This window comes from Punica granatum, chromosome 3 (assembly GCF_007655135.1).
Source record: "Punica granatum isolate Tunisia-2019 chromosome 3, ASM765513v2, whole genome shotgun sequence".
In the NCBI taxonomy this organism is placed as follows: Eukaryota; Viridiplantae; Streptophyta; class Magnoliopsida; order Myrtales; family Lythraceae; genus Punica; species Punica granatum.
Window position 1 is genome coordinate 10,897,577 of NC_045129.1, and position 18,191 is coordinate 10,915,767.

The window sequence follows — 18,191 nt, forward strand, 5'->3', positions numbered from 1 at the left end:
CACATGATCAATCAGGAAAAAGAATATGAGATTTAAAAAACAAAAAATTAAGAACAATGATTCTTTTTTGATTGATGAAGGTTGTGGTGAGATGTTAGCTAAGTGTAGGTTGTTTATCTTTTAATAGTTCTTCAACGTCAAAAAGATAAAAGATAACTTCCCCTAATCAATCCCCCATATTAGTAACCGAAAAAAATTCCCCAGATTAGTGGACCCGCAAAAAGAGTTTCATAAATCCGTAAAAATAAAAGAAAAATCAAAGCATGATATCTGCTTGTATAAATTTAAGTGCATGCAGGAAAGAATTTGAAGTGAAATAATAACAATAGAACAATTAACATTTACATTTACTGGTAAACGTACTTTTTGAGAACATATGTGTGGTAGCGGTGTTCTTTGAATATTGAATAGGCCATTGTTTATGAGTAATACTTCCTATTTTATAACATATCATACAAAATCTAAAAAATATATATTCTGATTTGTTTTATAGATAGATAGATAAGATTCTTATATCTATAAAATATATTCACAAATTCATTATCTTTATTATCAATGTTAAAATATTATCTTTATTTACTAAATCGTACAACAATGTTGTATCACACACCTACCAAATGCTTAGGAAGTAAAAATATGAATGAAAAGCCGCATACATCATTAATTATATACATTAACACACAGACACACACATATATATATGATCATGTGTATCAGGACTGCCTTCCCGGTACACATTACTATATATCATCCATAACATATTAACATTAATATATTAATTATTAATTATACTCTTTTAAAAATATTGAAAAATAAAAAAATTAAATTTTGTTTTAAAGAAAGTTAAAAGAGAAAATAACGATTGGTTTTGCAAATCTACAAATCTATATGTATATCTTTTTAAAAAGTTCAGAAATTTTAAACATTCTTCTTTAAAGAAAAACTAAAAAATAGAGAAAATAATGAACGATTCCACAAAATTTATATCTATATCTTTTTAAATAATTTAATTAAAAAAGCACAAAAAATCGAGAAAATTCCATTCGAAAATGGAGCGTTCTGAGATCATCTGGTCGGACTCACCTCAATATTGCTTTCATATAGATATAGATGTCTTCTTGAAGTTTTATGCATGATGGAAATGGAAATCATTTTCTAGCTTGGAAGGTCTACATCATTGTTAGATCGATCCACGGAAGTGACCAAGTATTTTTGGTATCCAATGAGAAGATTGTTCATCTAAAGATAAGTTTTATCTATGATATTTTTCTTGAATTGCTCATTTTTCTTCTTAAATTTGATTCACAACAAATCACCTCTAGTTTGGATGTCATTAATCTCTATCAGACGTACGACGGGCCGAATCTTCTTCATCCAATTAAGCAGTACATTCTCCTCTCCCCCGTTGGAGAATCTGAACGTGGGCCGGGTATTGGGCCCCTATCGGGCCCATCTAAAATGAGCCCGTCCTCATTTACCGGGTCAATTTTCTATTTTCTCTTTTTTTCTTTCTTGATTTGCATTGACTGCCACTGGCCGTTGATATACAACAGACAAGGATCAACGGTGGGGCTCAGCGGAGAAATTATCCTCTACGACTCGCCCACTTCGCTCATCCTGTGGCCTCGGATAGAAAGCGTCGAAGTCGAACAATTGAATCGGACCCAAACCCTAACCGAAGCCCTCTTTCTCTGGAGAAGACGACGACGAAGGGAGACTAAGGCGATCATGGCGTTCACGTCTCGCTTACTATCCAAGTCCAGACAGGTACAGTTCCACTCACGGAAGCCCTCATACGCCCTTGAGATTCGTCTCCTCCGGTTGCATCAGCATTTTCGGCCAGCTGAAGCTGGCTTTCTCAGTGATCAGTGAGAAATCGATGCTAATTTGGATCTGATGTTCGGATTGAGCTGCGTAAAAGTCCGTTTCTGAGCCAATGGAAAGAGCAGATTTTTTGGAATTTGGTCAGATTTAGTGTGATCGAACTGTGCTTCGGTTTCTAGATTTGCTGGAATTTTTCTCTTTTTCACATCTGCATTTCTTTGTTGATTTTGGGAAATGCTGGTAGGAATGTAGGTATGAGATGCTGCGTGAGTGGAGTGGTGTAGAAACGCGTGCTATTGTTATGATAATTGATGAACTGATTGACTGGGGCTTTCATCTCTTCATTTCATTCCATATATCTCGCGGCAGTAAAACATTTGGGAAGGTGAACTTAGGATGAAGATAGGGATTAATGTGGAACTGTGAGTAACGAGCAGAAACACGATGGATATCAAATCTAATCAGGCTCAAGTTGATGAGCATTGGTTGGTTGCTTTATGTTCAAGCGCCGGATTTAAGTGTCCCAACTAGCTGCTATGAAGCTTTAGGCGTTCTATGTCTTCGGTGTCCTCGAGTATATAGTGGGGATGCCCATTTTCATTTCACTGAATGAGGTTCCTTTTGCTGGATCAGGGTTGGAGTAATATATTTTCTTCCTTAGGCTATAGTATGATGGCATGTGTTTGGTTGTGATTGTACAGCTATATGGAAGTCAAATCATTTTACAGAAGGAATATGCCATTCCTGTCCGTAGCTTTGCCAAAGAAGCTGCTCCACCTGCTCTCAAGGGAGATGGTGAGTTCTCAGATCAAACCTTGAATTCGTACAAATGCTAATCTCTTAAGTGGACAATGACCTGACTCTTTTATGCACGAACGGCCATTTACGTCTGTTGGTTACTTTTCATTAGGTTATGTTTAGAAAACAAGTCTATTATGTTTTGATAATATTTTGTACTAATTTGGCCACTGCTAAATCAGAGATGTTGAAGAACATCTTCCTGGAGGTTAAGAAGAAATTTGAGACTGCCATTGGGATTCTGAGGAAAGAAAAGATCACCATTGATCCCGATGATCAAGCTGCTGTGGCTCAATATGCCAAGGTTATGAAGACGATAAGAGAAAAGTAAATATTCTATTGCCTTAATGATTTAACATCTATTCTGCTAGACAAATGTTCTTGCAGTTATAATGATATATTGCATTATTTTCTCGCATCAGAATCTTTTTATAGGAAATAAGTGTAAATGCACCATTTTAATGAAGGTTCCATGTTTGCTGAGTACTACTTTTTCTGTATGGGTGTTTCCATGAGGATATAGATGAAGTTGCCTCCACCTCAACTCAAGTAGTATGAATAATTCAGTTAGTTTTGCTGCTGATGAAAATTTACACCCATCGCAATCGTTAGGGAGTAGTTTGTCAAGTAAGTCATTGGTACGGTTAGAAATTACTAATCCGATAACAGTTGAAAGTTCTACACAATGATGTACCCTTTGTGCCAATTCAGATCATAGTTAAGTTGTTATAATTGCAATTAAGGAGAACTGACCAACAAGCTTTTGTCTCTTGCAGGGCAGACTGTTTCTCTGAATCTCAGAGAATCCAATTTACAATTCAATCGCGTACAGCAGATATTCAGGATGCTCGCACATATCTCCTGATGTTGAGGGAAATTCGGCTGAAGTATGTTTTCATCGATCTACCCTTATTGCAGTTTTATATCTTTGAGTTACATTGACATAAAGTTGTGTTACTTTATACATTCTCTGCTACCTTTTACTGGGGGCCAGTCATATCCTAAGTTGGGCTAACATTCCCCTCTCCCACTGCCATTTCTAATTTCTGCTTTTAAAGGTTTTGTTTCATGGAAGCAGAGGCGAGAAGCATCTCTTCCTAAGCTTTCATATGCAAGTCTTGTCATAACTGGAGTTCTAGTGGAATGTCCGTAGAAATCAAATTTATACTGTCAGATATCTCATCTAAATCAATTGCTTGCTGCAGGAGAGGGCTTACTGATGAACTGGGTGCAGAGGCTATGATGATGGATGCACTGGAGAAAATAGAGAAAGAAATTAAGAAACCTCTGCTGAGGAATGACAAGAAGGGAATGGCTCTTCTTATGGCTGAATTTGATAAGATCAACAAGAAGTAAGACTTCATCATCTTCTATTTTGTAATTTGTCCTCCTTTTAATGGAGTTACCTAGCAATCACAAAAGACTGTGTAGGCATTATTGTGCTGTGGAGCAGCTCATACTTCTGCAGATCCTACCCCTCCCTCCCTCTTTCTCAATCTTTTAATGCATATTTGAGTCATATCTTGTGATCCCTTCAGTAGAAATTGCATATTGGTGTGTATTTGCATGGTTTTGTTTTGACTTATTTCCACTGTTATGATACATCCAAATGATTTTGTGGGGAATTGAATTGCAGAGCCTTATACGATTTGTGTATGCATGTTCTGCTTCTGTGACAACCCACATCTGTTAATTGGGTCCATATTTTAGGCCTTTTTAACTAAGATTTTTCTGGTTTAGTTGGCCTGTCTTCTTTCAGCAGGGAAGACTGTTTTTTAATTGCTATTTTTCTGTGTATTTGTTAGGCTTGGAATTCGGAAGGAAGATCTTCCAAAGTATGAAGAGCAACTAGAGCTTAAAATTGCCAAAGCCCAATTGGAGGAGCTCAAGAAAGATGCTCTTGAAGCAATGGAAACTCAGAAAAAGAGGTACGCTTGTCATGCATCTCTGTGGGTATCGAATATGCAAAATCTTGCGGATTCTTCTTTATCACAAGATGATTGGGAGAAAGAGATTTTGGTTACATTTCATACCTCTATTCTGACTTAGATCATCATGAGACGCTCAAAATATTTGTATTATCTCAGTTTTAAGACTGAACATATTAGCAATTCTGACTCCATGATTGTTTCAGATCTTGCAACTTTGAGACTGGGAAGTTCATTGAGCCAGAAGATAAATGCCACCCTTTGTATAGTTTGTCTTAGTTGTTACGGTAGTGGTGGTGGTTTGATTTTGTTAGGACTTTCCTTGATTAGAAATGGTTATCAATTTGATCCTATATAGCTGGTTGATTAAGAACGGTCTCTCCTGAGACTGAGAGTTCGGGATTCAAGTCATACATGTTCTAACATGGCATTGATTTGTACTGCAGGGAAGAATTCAAGGACGAGCAGATGGTAGATGTGAAGTCTCTCGACGTCAGGAACTTCATTTAAGTCGGGGATTTTCTCTTCATCGGTTTATGATATTGTTCAGGACGAGAGAAAAGGATTGAGTTATTTGTTGCTCGTGCTCTCTCCCCGGGTTTTCCAGTCAAATAAGAGAGGACCCTTGTAATTCAGTGCTTTGTTTTTGTCGCCGAAAGTTAATCTTCCATTTCGGATGGCTTTGAGATCTATGTCCCAAATTAAAATAAGCTTCAGAGCTTGCGATGGTGGTGGTGTTTTATATTATTGGCAGCAATTTGCATCGACTGAGAATTGCATATAGTTTCAAATCAATCCGTGCATTTTTTTTTTGGCCAAAATCTGTGCAGTTCATGAGTATAGTGTATTATGTTTAACCAAAACTGAAAATGATATGGCGTAATAAACGAAAGCATATGGACCACAAAAGGAATTGGATCAATGAATCAATGATATTTCATGATATTATTCCGTTTTACACAATGCTTGTCCTTCAAATACACGAATGATTATCTTAGCAAAAAAAAAAAAACAACTACATGAATGAATAAGCATCATTAGACGTATGGGGAAAAAAAAACTACAAAAGAAACTTTCAAATTATTTTAAATAGTTTCGTCAATTTGCTGTTTATTTTTTTTCCAAAAGTTCTGTTGGGATTTTGTCTCATGTTACCAAGTGTATTAATCATTTATATAGTTCTTATTTTTCCTTACAAATCTAATACTATTATTTAAGTAAATGTTCGAAACCCCACATTTGTACGATGGTTAAAAGGTTGAAAATAACATTTTATTCTTACTTTAAATATCATACAATTCAAAATAATATAAAAAAGTTTAAGGATAATATTATCCATTTGATATAATTCTCATCTTTTCTTTTCTTTCCTAGTGTCATTATCTCTTTATTTTGCTCTATCGTCCATGAACTCTCAATTTCACATTCTATAACTTCTTTTTTGTCCAAATTTTGTTTCCAATACTTGTGATTCAATAGTAACCGATTCCGGAAATCTAACTTTTTCATTTTGAGGTACGCCTTCCGCGTGTAACTTGGGCATCCTCTAGTAGTATTTTAAAATTGACCTAATTAACGTAAATATAGTACTTATTTTCCGAAACAATAATATTTCTTGGTATATACTTTCTAGAAAAACCAACCCAATATTATAAATAACTAATCTATAAGCCTGCATGTTGCACAAAATTTGTTCTTAGTCATTATTGAAAAAATTTCAATTGATAATTCGTTTTCATATGTTTATTCTTACTTCGTTTTATTTTTAATTAATGTGTAAACTAGAAAATATATAATAATCTCCTCAGTAATTATCTAATTTGGCTTAATAGTAATTATATATAGATATATACATGTAATAATAATAATAATAATAACAATAATAATAACCTCCCAACAACTATCCCATTTGGTTTAAAAAATATTTATATATAGATATATAAATTCGATAGTAGTAGTAGTAGTGGTGGTGGTGATGATAGTAGTGGTAGTCGTGGTTGTCGTAGTAATAGTGGTAGTAGTGGTGGTAGTAGTGGTTAGTAGCACGAGTAGCAGCAGCAGTGGTAGTAGAAGGAATAGCAGCAGCAGCAGTAGTGATCATTTTAGTAGAAATAATAATAATAATCATCATCATCGTCATTTTAGTAGAAATTATGGATACATTTTATTCATATGAAGAGCTATTAAATGAGAAGTCCTCATTTCAATTTTTTTTGAAAAATGGTGTATAATGGTAACACCCCAGCAATTATATTTTTAATTTATTTTTCATTAAAACTTTAATTAAATATTTGTTTTTAATGAAGGCATGCAAGTGTTCTAGTATCTATATAGCACTTGAATTTTTTTAACAGGAAAGAATTTCCGTGCAAATAATAGATTTTAATTTACTTCACATAAACTATTAACTTAAATATTATTTAAACATTTATCTTTCTAATCCTATTATTTAGATGGAAGTCAGATTATACTTGCGTTTGGTTATAGAAGGAAAATATGTGACCCAAATAATTAAAATTCATGTTACTAATAAAAAAAGAGCAGCGCAGTGACGCAAACCTTCGCTTGTTGACCTAGATGTCATAGATTCGATACCTAGTGAGATTATTCGTGTCCCTTTATTAGTTATTTAAGATTTCCCTTTCATTATTTTATGCCTTGAGCCTCCTTTGTAACCGAAAATTTATGTTACTAATGTTAACAGTATTTAATAAATGGGGTTTTTACCTAAAATGGCTCATGGTTTGTCCGTTTTGTCAAATCTATTCCATGCTTTTTTTTGTCAAATCTATCCCATGGTTTACTTTTTGCATCAAATCTATCCCGGCATTATCTTTTCCGTCAACATCTAACGGCCGTGCTGACGTGGCACATGGAGAGATAGTGGGCCACACTTGCCACGTAGGCGCCACGTCAGCACACCGTTAGATGTTGACGGAAAAGATAACGTCGGGATAGATTTGATGCAAAAAGTAAACCATGGGATAGATTTGACAAAAAAAAAAGTATATGATAGATTTGACAAAACGGCAAATCATGGACCATTTTAGGTAAATACTCCTTAATAAATTTCCACTAGCGGAGTTGGGGTTCCTCTATTTCAGCAAGGACAATGCCCTTGTGCTTTGATAAGAGGGTGACTGTAGTGCAGTGTTTCTACGTACAGACCCAGAATGCAGGAAACTTTGCTCCGGTGGTCAAAACTGCACTTTGCCTTCTCGACATAGCACCAATTGCATTAATTCAACAATTAGAATAATTACTTTGAGAGAGAGATTTGCAAGAATAAGATCAATATCAATTTCATTTGATATTAGAAACAAAACTCTTTTCATTTTATAACTTGGGTGTCGGCGTTTCATCCGGCTACTCCAAATGACCACTCTGCAAACTGAAGGAACAAGTCAGTCCGGCCACATGAAGTATTCTTATGCATGGTTTTCAAGATGATCTAAATATGAAATTTCAACAAGAAAATGACTCCCTTTAACCACCGGGACAAGTTATATATGTGTTTTACTACATTTGCTTTGTTTTTGTTTGTTGATGCTGTCTACATTGTCTTTAATTAAGTAGGAAATTTTGCATCGTGCCTAGGTCAGATAGAAGCATCTTGTTGTACAAGAGAGAGAGAGACAAATCTCAGGAAGCACGTACTTCTCTACTTGTTATCGCTTGACCTCGAATTACTCCCTGAAAAGAAGATGAGAGAATGAAGAAACCAAGCCTAGTGAATCGCCGAGTCAGTGCCAGGCGGGAACAGAATAGCAAACCAAATTGGATTGCCCGGCATTCAGTTCATATAAAATCCAACTTGGTCATATGATTTGAAGCTTACTGAAGACTTTGAGTCCGACAAGATCATCCATCCCTACAATCAATGACGATCGTGGACTTGCTCGGTCCACACGGTATCAAACCAATGGATATTAGCAGATGGGAAAGAATGGTGTGAAGATGATTCCTGGCTGCAGTTAGGTATTGATCGGAGGGACAAGTTTCCTGCTGAAGCGCAGGCCGGAATCTCACTCTTTCGTTGGAATGTACAGTTCCATGGGATTTAGCCTGTGGCTCATGAACAGGGACATCTCGGTTCGAGTCTGTAACCAGACTGCACCACTCTTCCTGTATTCACCATGCAACCTGCCTTGGGTTAGTTCTCGGTCTCAAAATACTATCCGTGCAGCTGGACTACCGGCGAGGTCTGTGATTTACTCCCCGAGATTTTAAGTTCTTTTTTATGTCAATTTCACTATAATAAAATGAAAAAGAATAAGATGATGACATTGTGAATTTGATCATTTAAATAATTAAGATAGCTCTATAAGATCGAAAAATAATTTGCCTTCGATGAATTGAGTTCTTTCATTATATTTTGATTATTTGAGTTATATCATATATTGAGAAATATTAGCGGATACTATATTATACGTAATAATATTATATTAAAAAAGTGTTTTTTTTCCCTTCAAATATCATAATATACTTAGCATATTTGATTCTTTGAGTAATTATATCTTATCTGGAAAAATATTAGTGGATATTATGTTACCCGTAATAAGATTATAAAAAGAATTTTAGCAAGTTGTACTAATCTTGAATTAGTATGATCAATATTAATGCAACAAAACATTAAAAAAAACAATTTATGCTAATTTTGAATTATTATAAAAAATGGGTAAAGTAAAAAAGAAAAGAATTTAGGGGATTGAACCCAACGTGACAAATGAATCTAAAAGTTTGATGAAGACTAAATAAATGCAGTCGTAAAACCAGAATTCTTGTATTGGGGTGTGTATGTGGGAGAGAGACAATATACTAATGACTTGCTAAGCAACTTTCGTCAGAAGCCAAACGATTTGCTTATATTCAAGGAATTCATTAAGGCGACTAGAAGTCCTGTGACGTGTGCCTCAGGCAAGCGGCCGGTAATGAAAACAGAATAATACAATACAAAACAGTAGTGCCACCGACATGGATTGGTTCAATCGATTCAGCGCTTATTCCCCTTAAGCAAGATTTCCGATTCAAGTCTTATGAATGGAGAAAATCAACACTGAAAAAGTTTTACTCCTTAATGGGCCGATCCGACTTGACTAAATTAATCAGAGCGAACCGACGAACAAATGAACATCAACAAACATCAATTAATTGGACAATGGATTCAACGATCCAGATTCCCCGGAGAATCAACGAGCAAATTCCAACCCTGAACGACAAGCAGAAGGATGGACCGGAATGGGTGTGTTTCCCTTATTCAAAATTTAATTAACTACTATTTTAAACAAAACTAAAAAACTCTTGTTCAAGCTATTAATTTTTTTCCATTTTGACTTTTACAATTACCTTATGCTTTAAATTAATGTTGGGAATAAAAAGTTTCATGATTGATGCTTGCTTTGGACGGTTGAATGGCAATCCTTCCCAATTGATGGCCACAAAACGCTACTCAGACGTATGAGGATAAACTCTTGTATTGTTTGAAGAAGCAAGACCCCTATTGATGATTAATGAGAATGAAAAGTTATATATCAAATTGATCAAAATTATTATAACTAGTCTTATCAAGTTTGTTTATGCTCTCAAATGCGGCTTTTTCAACGCATATTTTTTTTTTCACATCATACGTAATTAATTTAAGCTCTTAAATTCTTCTCAACCTAATTTGAGTGCTCTCAAAATATGAATTTATAATTACCGGAAAAAGTTAATTAGTTCTGCATCTTTTCAGATATAAATTTCATGCTTACTAGGACACAAGAGTTATAAGTACAAAACAGGGGTGCATAAGATAATTCATGACCCAAAAAAAAGGCGCATAATATAATTTTAGATATAGTGGTGTACAAATGTTGTACTCGATATACAATATACTTGCAGCATGTTCTTTAAAATTATAATTCTACATAATAAGGTAAAAATATAAGTAAAAATTGATATATATTTTTTATAAAATAAAAAAAAATTGAAATAATATCATTTGGACATAGTTAAAAGGGTTTTGCAATAAACATACTTAGAGCAATCAGTCTTTTGCTTTAACAACTTAATTACATACAACACCAATGATGAATATGTTGCAAGACGAGCAAGGCCTCAACGCAAAAGATGTATCTTTTTAAGGGGAACGAAGGATATACTCATGCAAGTCAAACATGGACTAAATCAGGACTCGTCGATAATTTCATTCAGACGGACTGCGAGATTTCTGTCATTAGCTTCCGTACAGTCAATAACAAGTCGAAAATAAAACAAAACTGATAAGCTCAAAATTTTCCTCCTTTTTTTTTTTTCCCGAATATAGGCCGCTTCTCTTTGCTCACCAATCAAATGGTGTAATTACTTTCTGAAGGAAAAATCTACAGAACATTTTGGCCACTGCCTTCCCACTGCAAAACCTCAATCGGGGCAATCTTCATGCGCCTCCTCTTCGAATAATCATGAACTAATGCTTCCGTTTCTTATTCGACTTGGAGCCACGCTCATCTTTCTTTTGCCTTTTCCCACTCTCTTGACCATCTTTCTGCTTTCCGCGTTTCTCGGACATTTCTCTGCTGGATTTCACGCTGACAAGACCTCCAGACGGGATCCTCCCAGCTCCATTTTGCAGAGCTTTCTCCAAGTCTGATTCCCTACCAACAATGGCATACTGCTGCAGGAGCTCCGGATTTAGAAGACCTTCCGTCTGAGCTCTCATCTCATCCTATTCCAATTATTAGAAGTCAATTAGGTGTCATTGGAAGAATGAGGACACATTAACAGAGCTTTTATGTTTAACTGATTGTACCTCAACTTTCTTCGCGGCGTCATTGAGATCATCTTCAACTGAAATACTGTGAGGTTCCAATGCAACCTGAATTTGAGGATTGAAAGTATTGGTATTATCAAACATGCAAATATAGATCAGGATCATTCCACAGAATTTACAAGATTACCTAGACAATTTATCAATTAACAAACAAATAAGAATTTAAGGACAAGAAGCGGAAACTGGATTCAGGCAATGATGGTAGTACTTACTACCAGTAATAGTAAAAGTTCAAACTTAGACTACAAGTTACCATACTCACATCTTTTAGGCGAGGCAGGGCAGATTCGATCTCCTTAGAGGCAATTGCGTAAAGATGTTTGTAGAATTTCTTCATCACTTTGTTGAACAAAGCCATTATCTGCTGATTCTCTAACTTCATCTGGCCCTGTAAAATACAGTTCACGAAATTCCGATTTGCTCAATTTGTGGGCAAAAGATTGCTCCATACACGACTATCTGGAAACATCTCTCGTGTTGCAATTTAAACATTTCAGAGACAGCATGAGAAATTAAAGCAGCAAAAGAGGCCAGAATTATCTCTCTGCATCAGTATATATACAGACCTGGAGGAAATTGAAGTCTCGGTGCTGCAAGCCGATACAAAGCAACACCGATGCCTGAGTATATGATATAGAAACTGGAAGCTTCTCCTGAAAATAAGTGTGTGACAGAACAGGAACCATATCCAAAATCTGCAAAACAACGAGATTAACAGTGAAATATTACACTTCTCAACTAGTGGCCAGTATAGAAATCCTCGAGAAAATAATATTGTGTAAAGTCTAACCATGTGATAATCTGCAAGATTGTTTGTATAAGCTTCCAGCCGCTTCATATCGTGTGGTGAAAAGAATTCATTAAAAGACTTCAAATATACATTAGAAGAGGATGATTCAGATTCTTGGCCGTTAAAATTGATCTTTGGATCCAATATGCTGTCAGATAAAAAAAAAAAAAAGGGAATAACATGATCAGGTTAAATAAAAAAAGAAATGTACCAATCCAAAGCAAACTAATATTTGTACTTGCCTCATCGCAAGCTTGTACTCCATGTCCCGGAAACCATAAGCCAAGAGCCTCGCAAATCTTTGCTTGAAATCTGCACGTATTCAGCAAGAATCTCAGAATACAGGCAAAAATGCTTCATAAAACAAGATATGAAGTGTGCCAATAATTGGGTAAGAGAGACACCTCTGTAAAATGGGCTGAAGAAGCCCAATTCATCGGATCCACTGACATCAATATCGTCATTGTTCAACGGCTTCAGAATCATACACGTGTGCTCACCAGTCACAGCATTCTAAATAACAGGAAAAAAAAGTTCAGAAAAGTTGAAAGCATATGTGCTATTTGAGCAAACACAATGTATGGATTTTTCTTAACTGGAATCTGCCCAACATAGAATGGAAGAAACTTATGTCTCCTCCAAAATCGGAAAAGGTCCAGAGTAAGCCCAAACGAGACACCAAGGTAATGGAGCTTTTCAGGCCGTCGATCCCGAAGATGCACAAGCAAAGGTGGAAGATTACTTCTTGGCTTGACATTTTCTTCCAGCAAAGAGGCCTGCAACAAAGTAATGGTTTCAAGGGAATAGTGTACATGGACTACACCGCAGCAAGCTTAATCTTTAACCTTAATGCTTTGGCCAAAATCATGAGTAGCCTTTCTCGTAATATGCTTCAACATATTATCTTCGTAACTAAAAAAGAAGCAAAACCAATTTCTATGAGACAGTTCCACAAACAAACCTTCTGAGATGCTTCCGTCACTCTGATTTGTGGAGTATCCTCAGTATTGTCAACCTCTGCTTCTGAAATAGCAGTCAGCTGTCCTTCAAAGTATCTGTAAATAAAACCGGAATTTGTTAGCATGTCAAATGAATGAGGAAGCTTGATGCCACGTGATTAAAGGAAGAGCATTTCTTATAATATGAACAGCTTGCCCTTCTTTCTGTTCTTATCAATTACCAACCAGTTCACTTAATTGATTATATTCAGAAAAAAGATTTTACCTCGTTAGCAGTTCCACCGCAGCAGAACCATATCCAAGCTGCAATTATCAAATGTTGCATCAATACCTATGAGGGCAAAGAAAAATAGAGAAAACAGAAAATTTGCTGACGTAATATGAAAGCTCGACTGGAAGAGATTTAAGAAATTTACCCTCATTGCACTAGGATAAGTGGCAATTCTCACAATCCTAGCACCTGAAAGACTAGGGAAAACAGAGTCTTGAAACTGTTCAGAGAATTTCCATGGGATTTGATCTCCAAATGGTTGATGACCTTCACTTAAACTTTTCATGGCAGATTTACGAGATATTTGACCTTCAAGGCAAACCTTGTAAAAGAAAATAAAACAAGCTCTCTTATTTTTTTTATATATACACTATATACAGAAGAGACAAATGGCGGAGAGTATACCTGAATGACACATAAAATATCAGGCAGCTGATTCTTGGACTCATCAACAGGGCCTGCAAGTACGTTTAGGCTGTGAGGAGTTCTACACATGCTAAGAACACTTAATAACCAGCACAAAAGAAAGTATTACCGAGCAACACAAATAAGTGGTGTGCTGGAGCATCAGCCATCAACAGTAAGTCATTGGGAGAGTTCTTATAGTGGGAGGCAACATATAAAGCCATCATTCTCTGCAGTTATGAGAAAATTTAAGAACCACATACACACGTAATAAAAAATGAATTATTAGGATCATGTAATTGCATAATTACCTGTAAAAACAACTCGCTATCTTTATGGTAAGAAAACAATGTGTCCCGGTTAACATAGTAGAGATCACATTCGCTAGGAGGAGGTAGCCTACGAGGAAAGAGTTGTATAAGTAACACGTATATGTATTTTTTGTTCACCTCAAGACATAGGTTGTTCACCTCAAAACAATTGTAGGTCTTACCTGCTGACATTAGGAATGCAATTCGCAACATCAAGGCAAAGCAAATTATTCAGCCAAGACTCAATGGGATCAGCAGAAGCGTATCTGATTGACTCATGTAGTTCAATCTTTTTGAAGAGACGACCTGCCATCAAGGATAGCTGATATTTAAAATACATTCACCTTGCACTGGTTCCAAGAAATGTCAATAATAAAGCTTCATGTTCTCTACTAAGACTATGAACCAGTATTTATATTTTCTTTCACAATATAAAAGTCAGCATTAAGGCTAAAGCTGAGCATTACCAGAAAGACCGGCCTCTTCTCCATTAGATTTCATTTGGCTCCGCTCTTCCAATTGCTGTATCAGCTTTAGAGATAAAGATCGACCAGTACCTTCATAACTTTTACAATGGGATAAAAATGACTAATCAGCAAACGAATCTAACTAGAGTCCATAAGTTGAATAAAGACAACAGCCATAGATGTGTAATAGAACCAAATAATACCCGTTTACAGTGGACGAAAGGAAAACCAAGTACGGGCCGAGCAAGGATTTCACAAGAGGTAAAGGAATAGCTGCTGCTTCATCCACAACCAACAGTTCCACCTGGGAAAGCTTCTCACTCTCATGGGGTAGTATGTACTGCACATAAGATTTTAAAAGGGCCCATTCCAGATAAGTACATGTATCACATGCATATTTCTGGCATATATAAGATCAATGGATCATTTCTAGCCATTAAGTGAAATTGGATGAAGAATCCTGAAAAGTTTTCGTATTCCTTTTCCAGTGAAAAAGCATGAATGCCACAGGATGGAGAATGCTGCTGCTGCATCATATGATATGCAGTAATACAGAAGGAATATCCCCAAAGTATGTGGCATTAACTTTGAATTCATTTTAAGTGCAATATATCTCTCCAACTAACCTGGATCGTTTGTCTGTGCTGCTTATAGATATTAATCCTCACAGTTGCTTTCTTAAATTCTGGGTTGGCACTTCTGACGACATCATAGTCTATATGCTCCTGCAAGAGATTATCAAGATTAAGATTATAAGTGAAGTAATAGCATATAAATAAAAGATCGACTGAAACACTGCAAATCCGTGTTTACATGCAACAGATACAACATGCTATCTCAATTACATAGCTATTATATTACTTTAGGACTTTCAGTAACGTTATATGCACACTTGATATTAGGAACTTATCATTGGAATAAAAACATCGCAAGATATTATAAAAAGGAGGATGGATATTTAGATGTACCTTATACTCAAGCACATTGAATCCCTTGCAAACAAATTCAAACAAAGTCTTCAAGTTTTCTGGACTCGGTGCAGTAACAAAGATATTCGAATACCTGCAGCAAAAAATTTCCTCAAAGATGAATTCTCACACTGGAGGAAAAAAAAAATTTATAAGGGAAGAATTTGACTACACGCATTACCCCGCAGCAACAGCTCCAGCAATAGCTAAGCCAAGGGCAGCTGATTTACCACGACCACGAGCAGCAAGCAGAGCAATAGTGTTACGAAGTGTCTTATCCAGAATTGCATCAAGAAATGTAATTACAGCTTTTCCCTGTCCAAAATAAGAATAGTACATGTGACTCACTAGGCACTAACCATTAATAGATGTGGCAATTCCTAAACTTAGAAATGATGTGGCAATTCCAAAACTTATATAGTTCACCTGATCCAAAGTACAGCACTTCTTAATCAAAGGACCAACAGGAAAATCATCACTCAGTTGCTCTTTCAAATCTTTCAGGTCTCTCTCTGCTTCAGATAATCCTTCAGAGTCCTTATATCACCAATCAAAAGGAAGCGTGTAAACACCCTATATGCTACTTGTCATAGAGAAAAGAACCACGCAGTGACAACTCTGGTATGATATCATAGCCAAAGTTCGACTCCTACCTCTTTGACTGGAACCGGAGTAATTTTTTTAATATGCGAAGAGATTGGTAAAATATTGAGCTCATCATCCATTACTACACAGGTTTTGCACGATGCTAGGGACAACAAGAAACGTTCATTGAACCGCCCGGTAGCTTCAGAATGCGACTCAGTTCGAAATCTCTCATGGACATCCTGAGATAAAATACTCGAATAAGCCATGGAACCAAAGAAAAATTTTCATAACAATGGATGTGATACCTGATACATACCATGACCATAGTGTACAGACTGGTCAATGACTTGAGAGATTTGAGCAACAACAGAATCAGTCCACCACCTTCCACTGTTTCTATTGTTCTGGCAAGGAGATTTGGGGTTAAGGCCTCAAAGTCCTAAAAGAGGGCAAACAGTCAATAGGAAGCTTGGACCACTCTGACAAGAAGTTCCAGACAAAGTAGACCATGTATAAGATGAAGCTTGGTAAGAGAAGGCACCTGAAGTATACACATCCCAAATGTATTTCCAAGAATTCTTTCCGAGTCTTTGTACAGACAATACGTCAGTCCACCACTCTCCAAAAACAGCGAAAAAGCATCAGCTTTCTCAGGATCTAAAATTCCCCTCTGCAAATATCTTTTAATTTCCTTCGCCCGCTTTTTCTTGTGACTGCATAGAAGAGTTGGGAATGTTACATCATTGACCATAAATCTTGCACTGAAATTTCTCAAATAAGAATAGCACTAGATATCCAAAACAGAATGCAAAAGCTTCATTTGTAGAGTGAGTGCAGCATGATAAATATCAAATAATGTAGGAGTGTCCAATTTTGCAAGCTTAGATCAGACAATTGACATTAACCTATAAATCTATCACATTATGTTCTTCCCATCTAATAATGTAACAGTCACTGCTACTTGTCCATACAAGAAACCAAGGCATCCTTCCTTAGATTCAAAATGAAACTGATGCAAGCTCCTACTTCTTGCTTGCTTAACCTAAAAGATACATTCATTGCCATAGAAAACTGAAGGCAGCGTTATCTAAACATGAGAATACCTGCTGAGTTCGAGCTTATCCTTGTAGCACCACAAAACTGTCGGCCTTGATTTGATCACCGCCTTGCTCAACAAGTAGTGAAGATTCAGAATCTGCAAAAACCAACTAAGCTGATAAGCATGTCTGTCAGTTGGCTTAACTTTCTCCTCAATATAAGTCATATTTTGGCTAATTTTCTCCTCATTTACTACAAATGATTCAACCTTCTTCCGTTAGCAACGCCAATAGCATAGAAACAGACCCAAAATAGAAAATTGAAACTTTAGGCTGCCATTCGTAGGTCGACGCCATTTTCATGTCTGCAGAATTTTCAAAAGGCAGTGTCCGATGTTCTTGCTTTGCAGAGAAAGAAGTATATAGTATAGGATTTTCCATCAACCTGCTAATAAAATCTATAGAAACACAAAAGGTACATCTCAAACTCTACTGGCATCCCCATTTCAGTTGAAACACATGGAAAAAAGAACAACTTTTTCAGCTCAGAACAGGAAAAAATGAAGCTGCCAAGCTCAGTTTTTCTTATATAAGCACAGAAAGCTGCCTCTGTCAACACGAATCGCAGCACATTCATATGCAACTGAATAAATTCATGCAGATAGAGAGGTGAAGGAGACAGTGCCTGATCTCGGTACTTGTCGCCGACGATGACGAACATGGAACGGTGCCGTGTTTTGACACCGTTCTCGATCAGAGTCCTAATTCGTTCGTCCACCTTCTTCCTCATATTGCCTCCGCTCTGAAACGACTTCCGGCCGGACAACTTCTCAGCAATCAGTTGGGGCAAGAAACCTGTAACTGCACCGTCTCCCGGGAAGGTTTAAGGAACATCGGTCGTTAGGGTTTAAGAGGGGGACAGGACAGATACAGACAGACAGTGAAGCTCCGATTAGTACTATTACGGGTCGGACCCAAATTCGGGTCTGAGACACGATCAGGTTTCCTTCTCTGCTCATGGGCCGGCCCAGTCTGTG

The 18,191-nt window shown here is 36.5% G+C and overlaps 2 protein-coding genes across 2 annotated transcripts; one reads left to right on the top strand and one right to left on the bottom strand.

The window, feature by feature from the left end:
- The first annotated feature begins 1,610 nt into the window (after window positions 1-1,610).
- On the top strand, window positions 1,611-5,294 carry LOC116201811 (probable ATP synthase 24 kDa subunit, mitochondrial). The gene is made up of 7 exons (XM_031533229.1): window positions 1,611-1,767; window positions 2,526-2,619; window positions 2,805-2,949; window positions 3,399-3,509; window positions 3,828-3,974; window positions 4,428-4,550; window positions 4,997-5,294. The coding sequence occupies exons 1-7, from the start codon at window positions 1,729-1,731 to the stop codon at window positions 5,058-5,060; spliced, it is 723 nt and encodes a 240-aa protein (XP_031389089.1). The 5' UTR covers window positions 1,611-1,728; the 3' UTR covers window positions 5,061-5,294.
- A 5,412-nt stretch (window positions 5,295-10,706) lies between these two features.
- Window positions 10,707-18,057, bottom strand: LOC116200125 (RNA cytidine acetyltransferase 1-like). The gene is made up of 26 exons (XM_031530841.1): window positions 17,840-18,057; window positions 17,221-17,312; window positions 16,659-16,830; window positions 16,434-16,556; window positions 16,183-16,356; window positions 15,956-16,066; window positions 15,711-15,844; window positions 15,530-15,623; window positions 15,188-15,286; window positions 14,765-14,901; window positions 14,562-14,659; window positions 14,277-14,400; window positions 14,095-14,182; window positions 13,914-14,013; window positions 13,784-13,836; window positions 13,524-13,700; window positions 13,373-13,410; window positions 13,110-13,203; window positions 12,745-12,924; window positions 12,553-12,661; window positions 12,391-12,460; window positions 12,149-12,296; window positions 11,925-12,053; window positions 11,621-11,746; window positions 11,338-11,403; window positions 10,707-11,253 (listed from the first exon to the last, which is right to left on the bottom strand). Exons 1-26 carry the CDS (start codon window positions 17,942-17,944, stop codon window positions 10,996-10,998), a joined length of 3,099 nt encoding a protein of 1,032 aa, XP_031386701.1. The 5' UTR covers window positions 17,945-18,057; the 3' UTR covers window positions 10,707-10,995.
- Window positions 18,058-18,191: the final 134 nt, after the last annotated feature.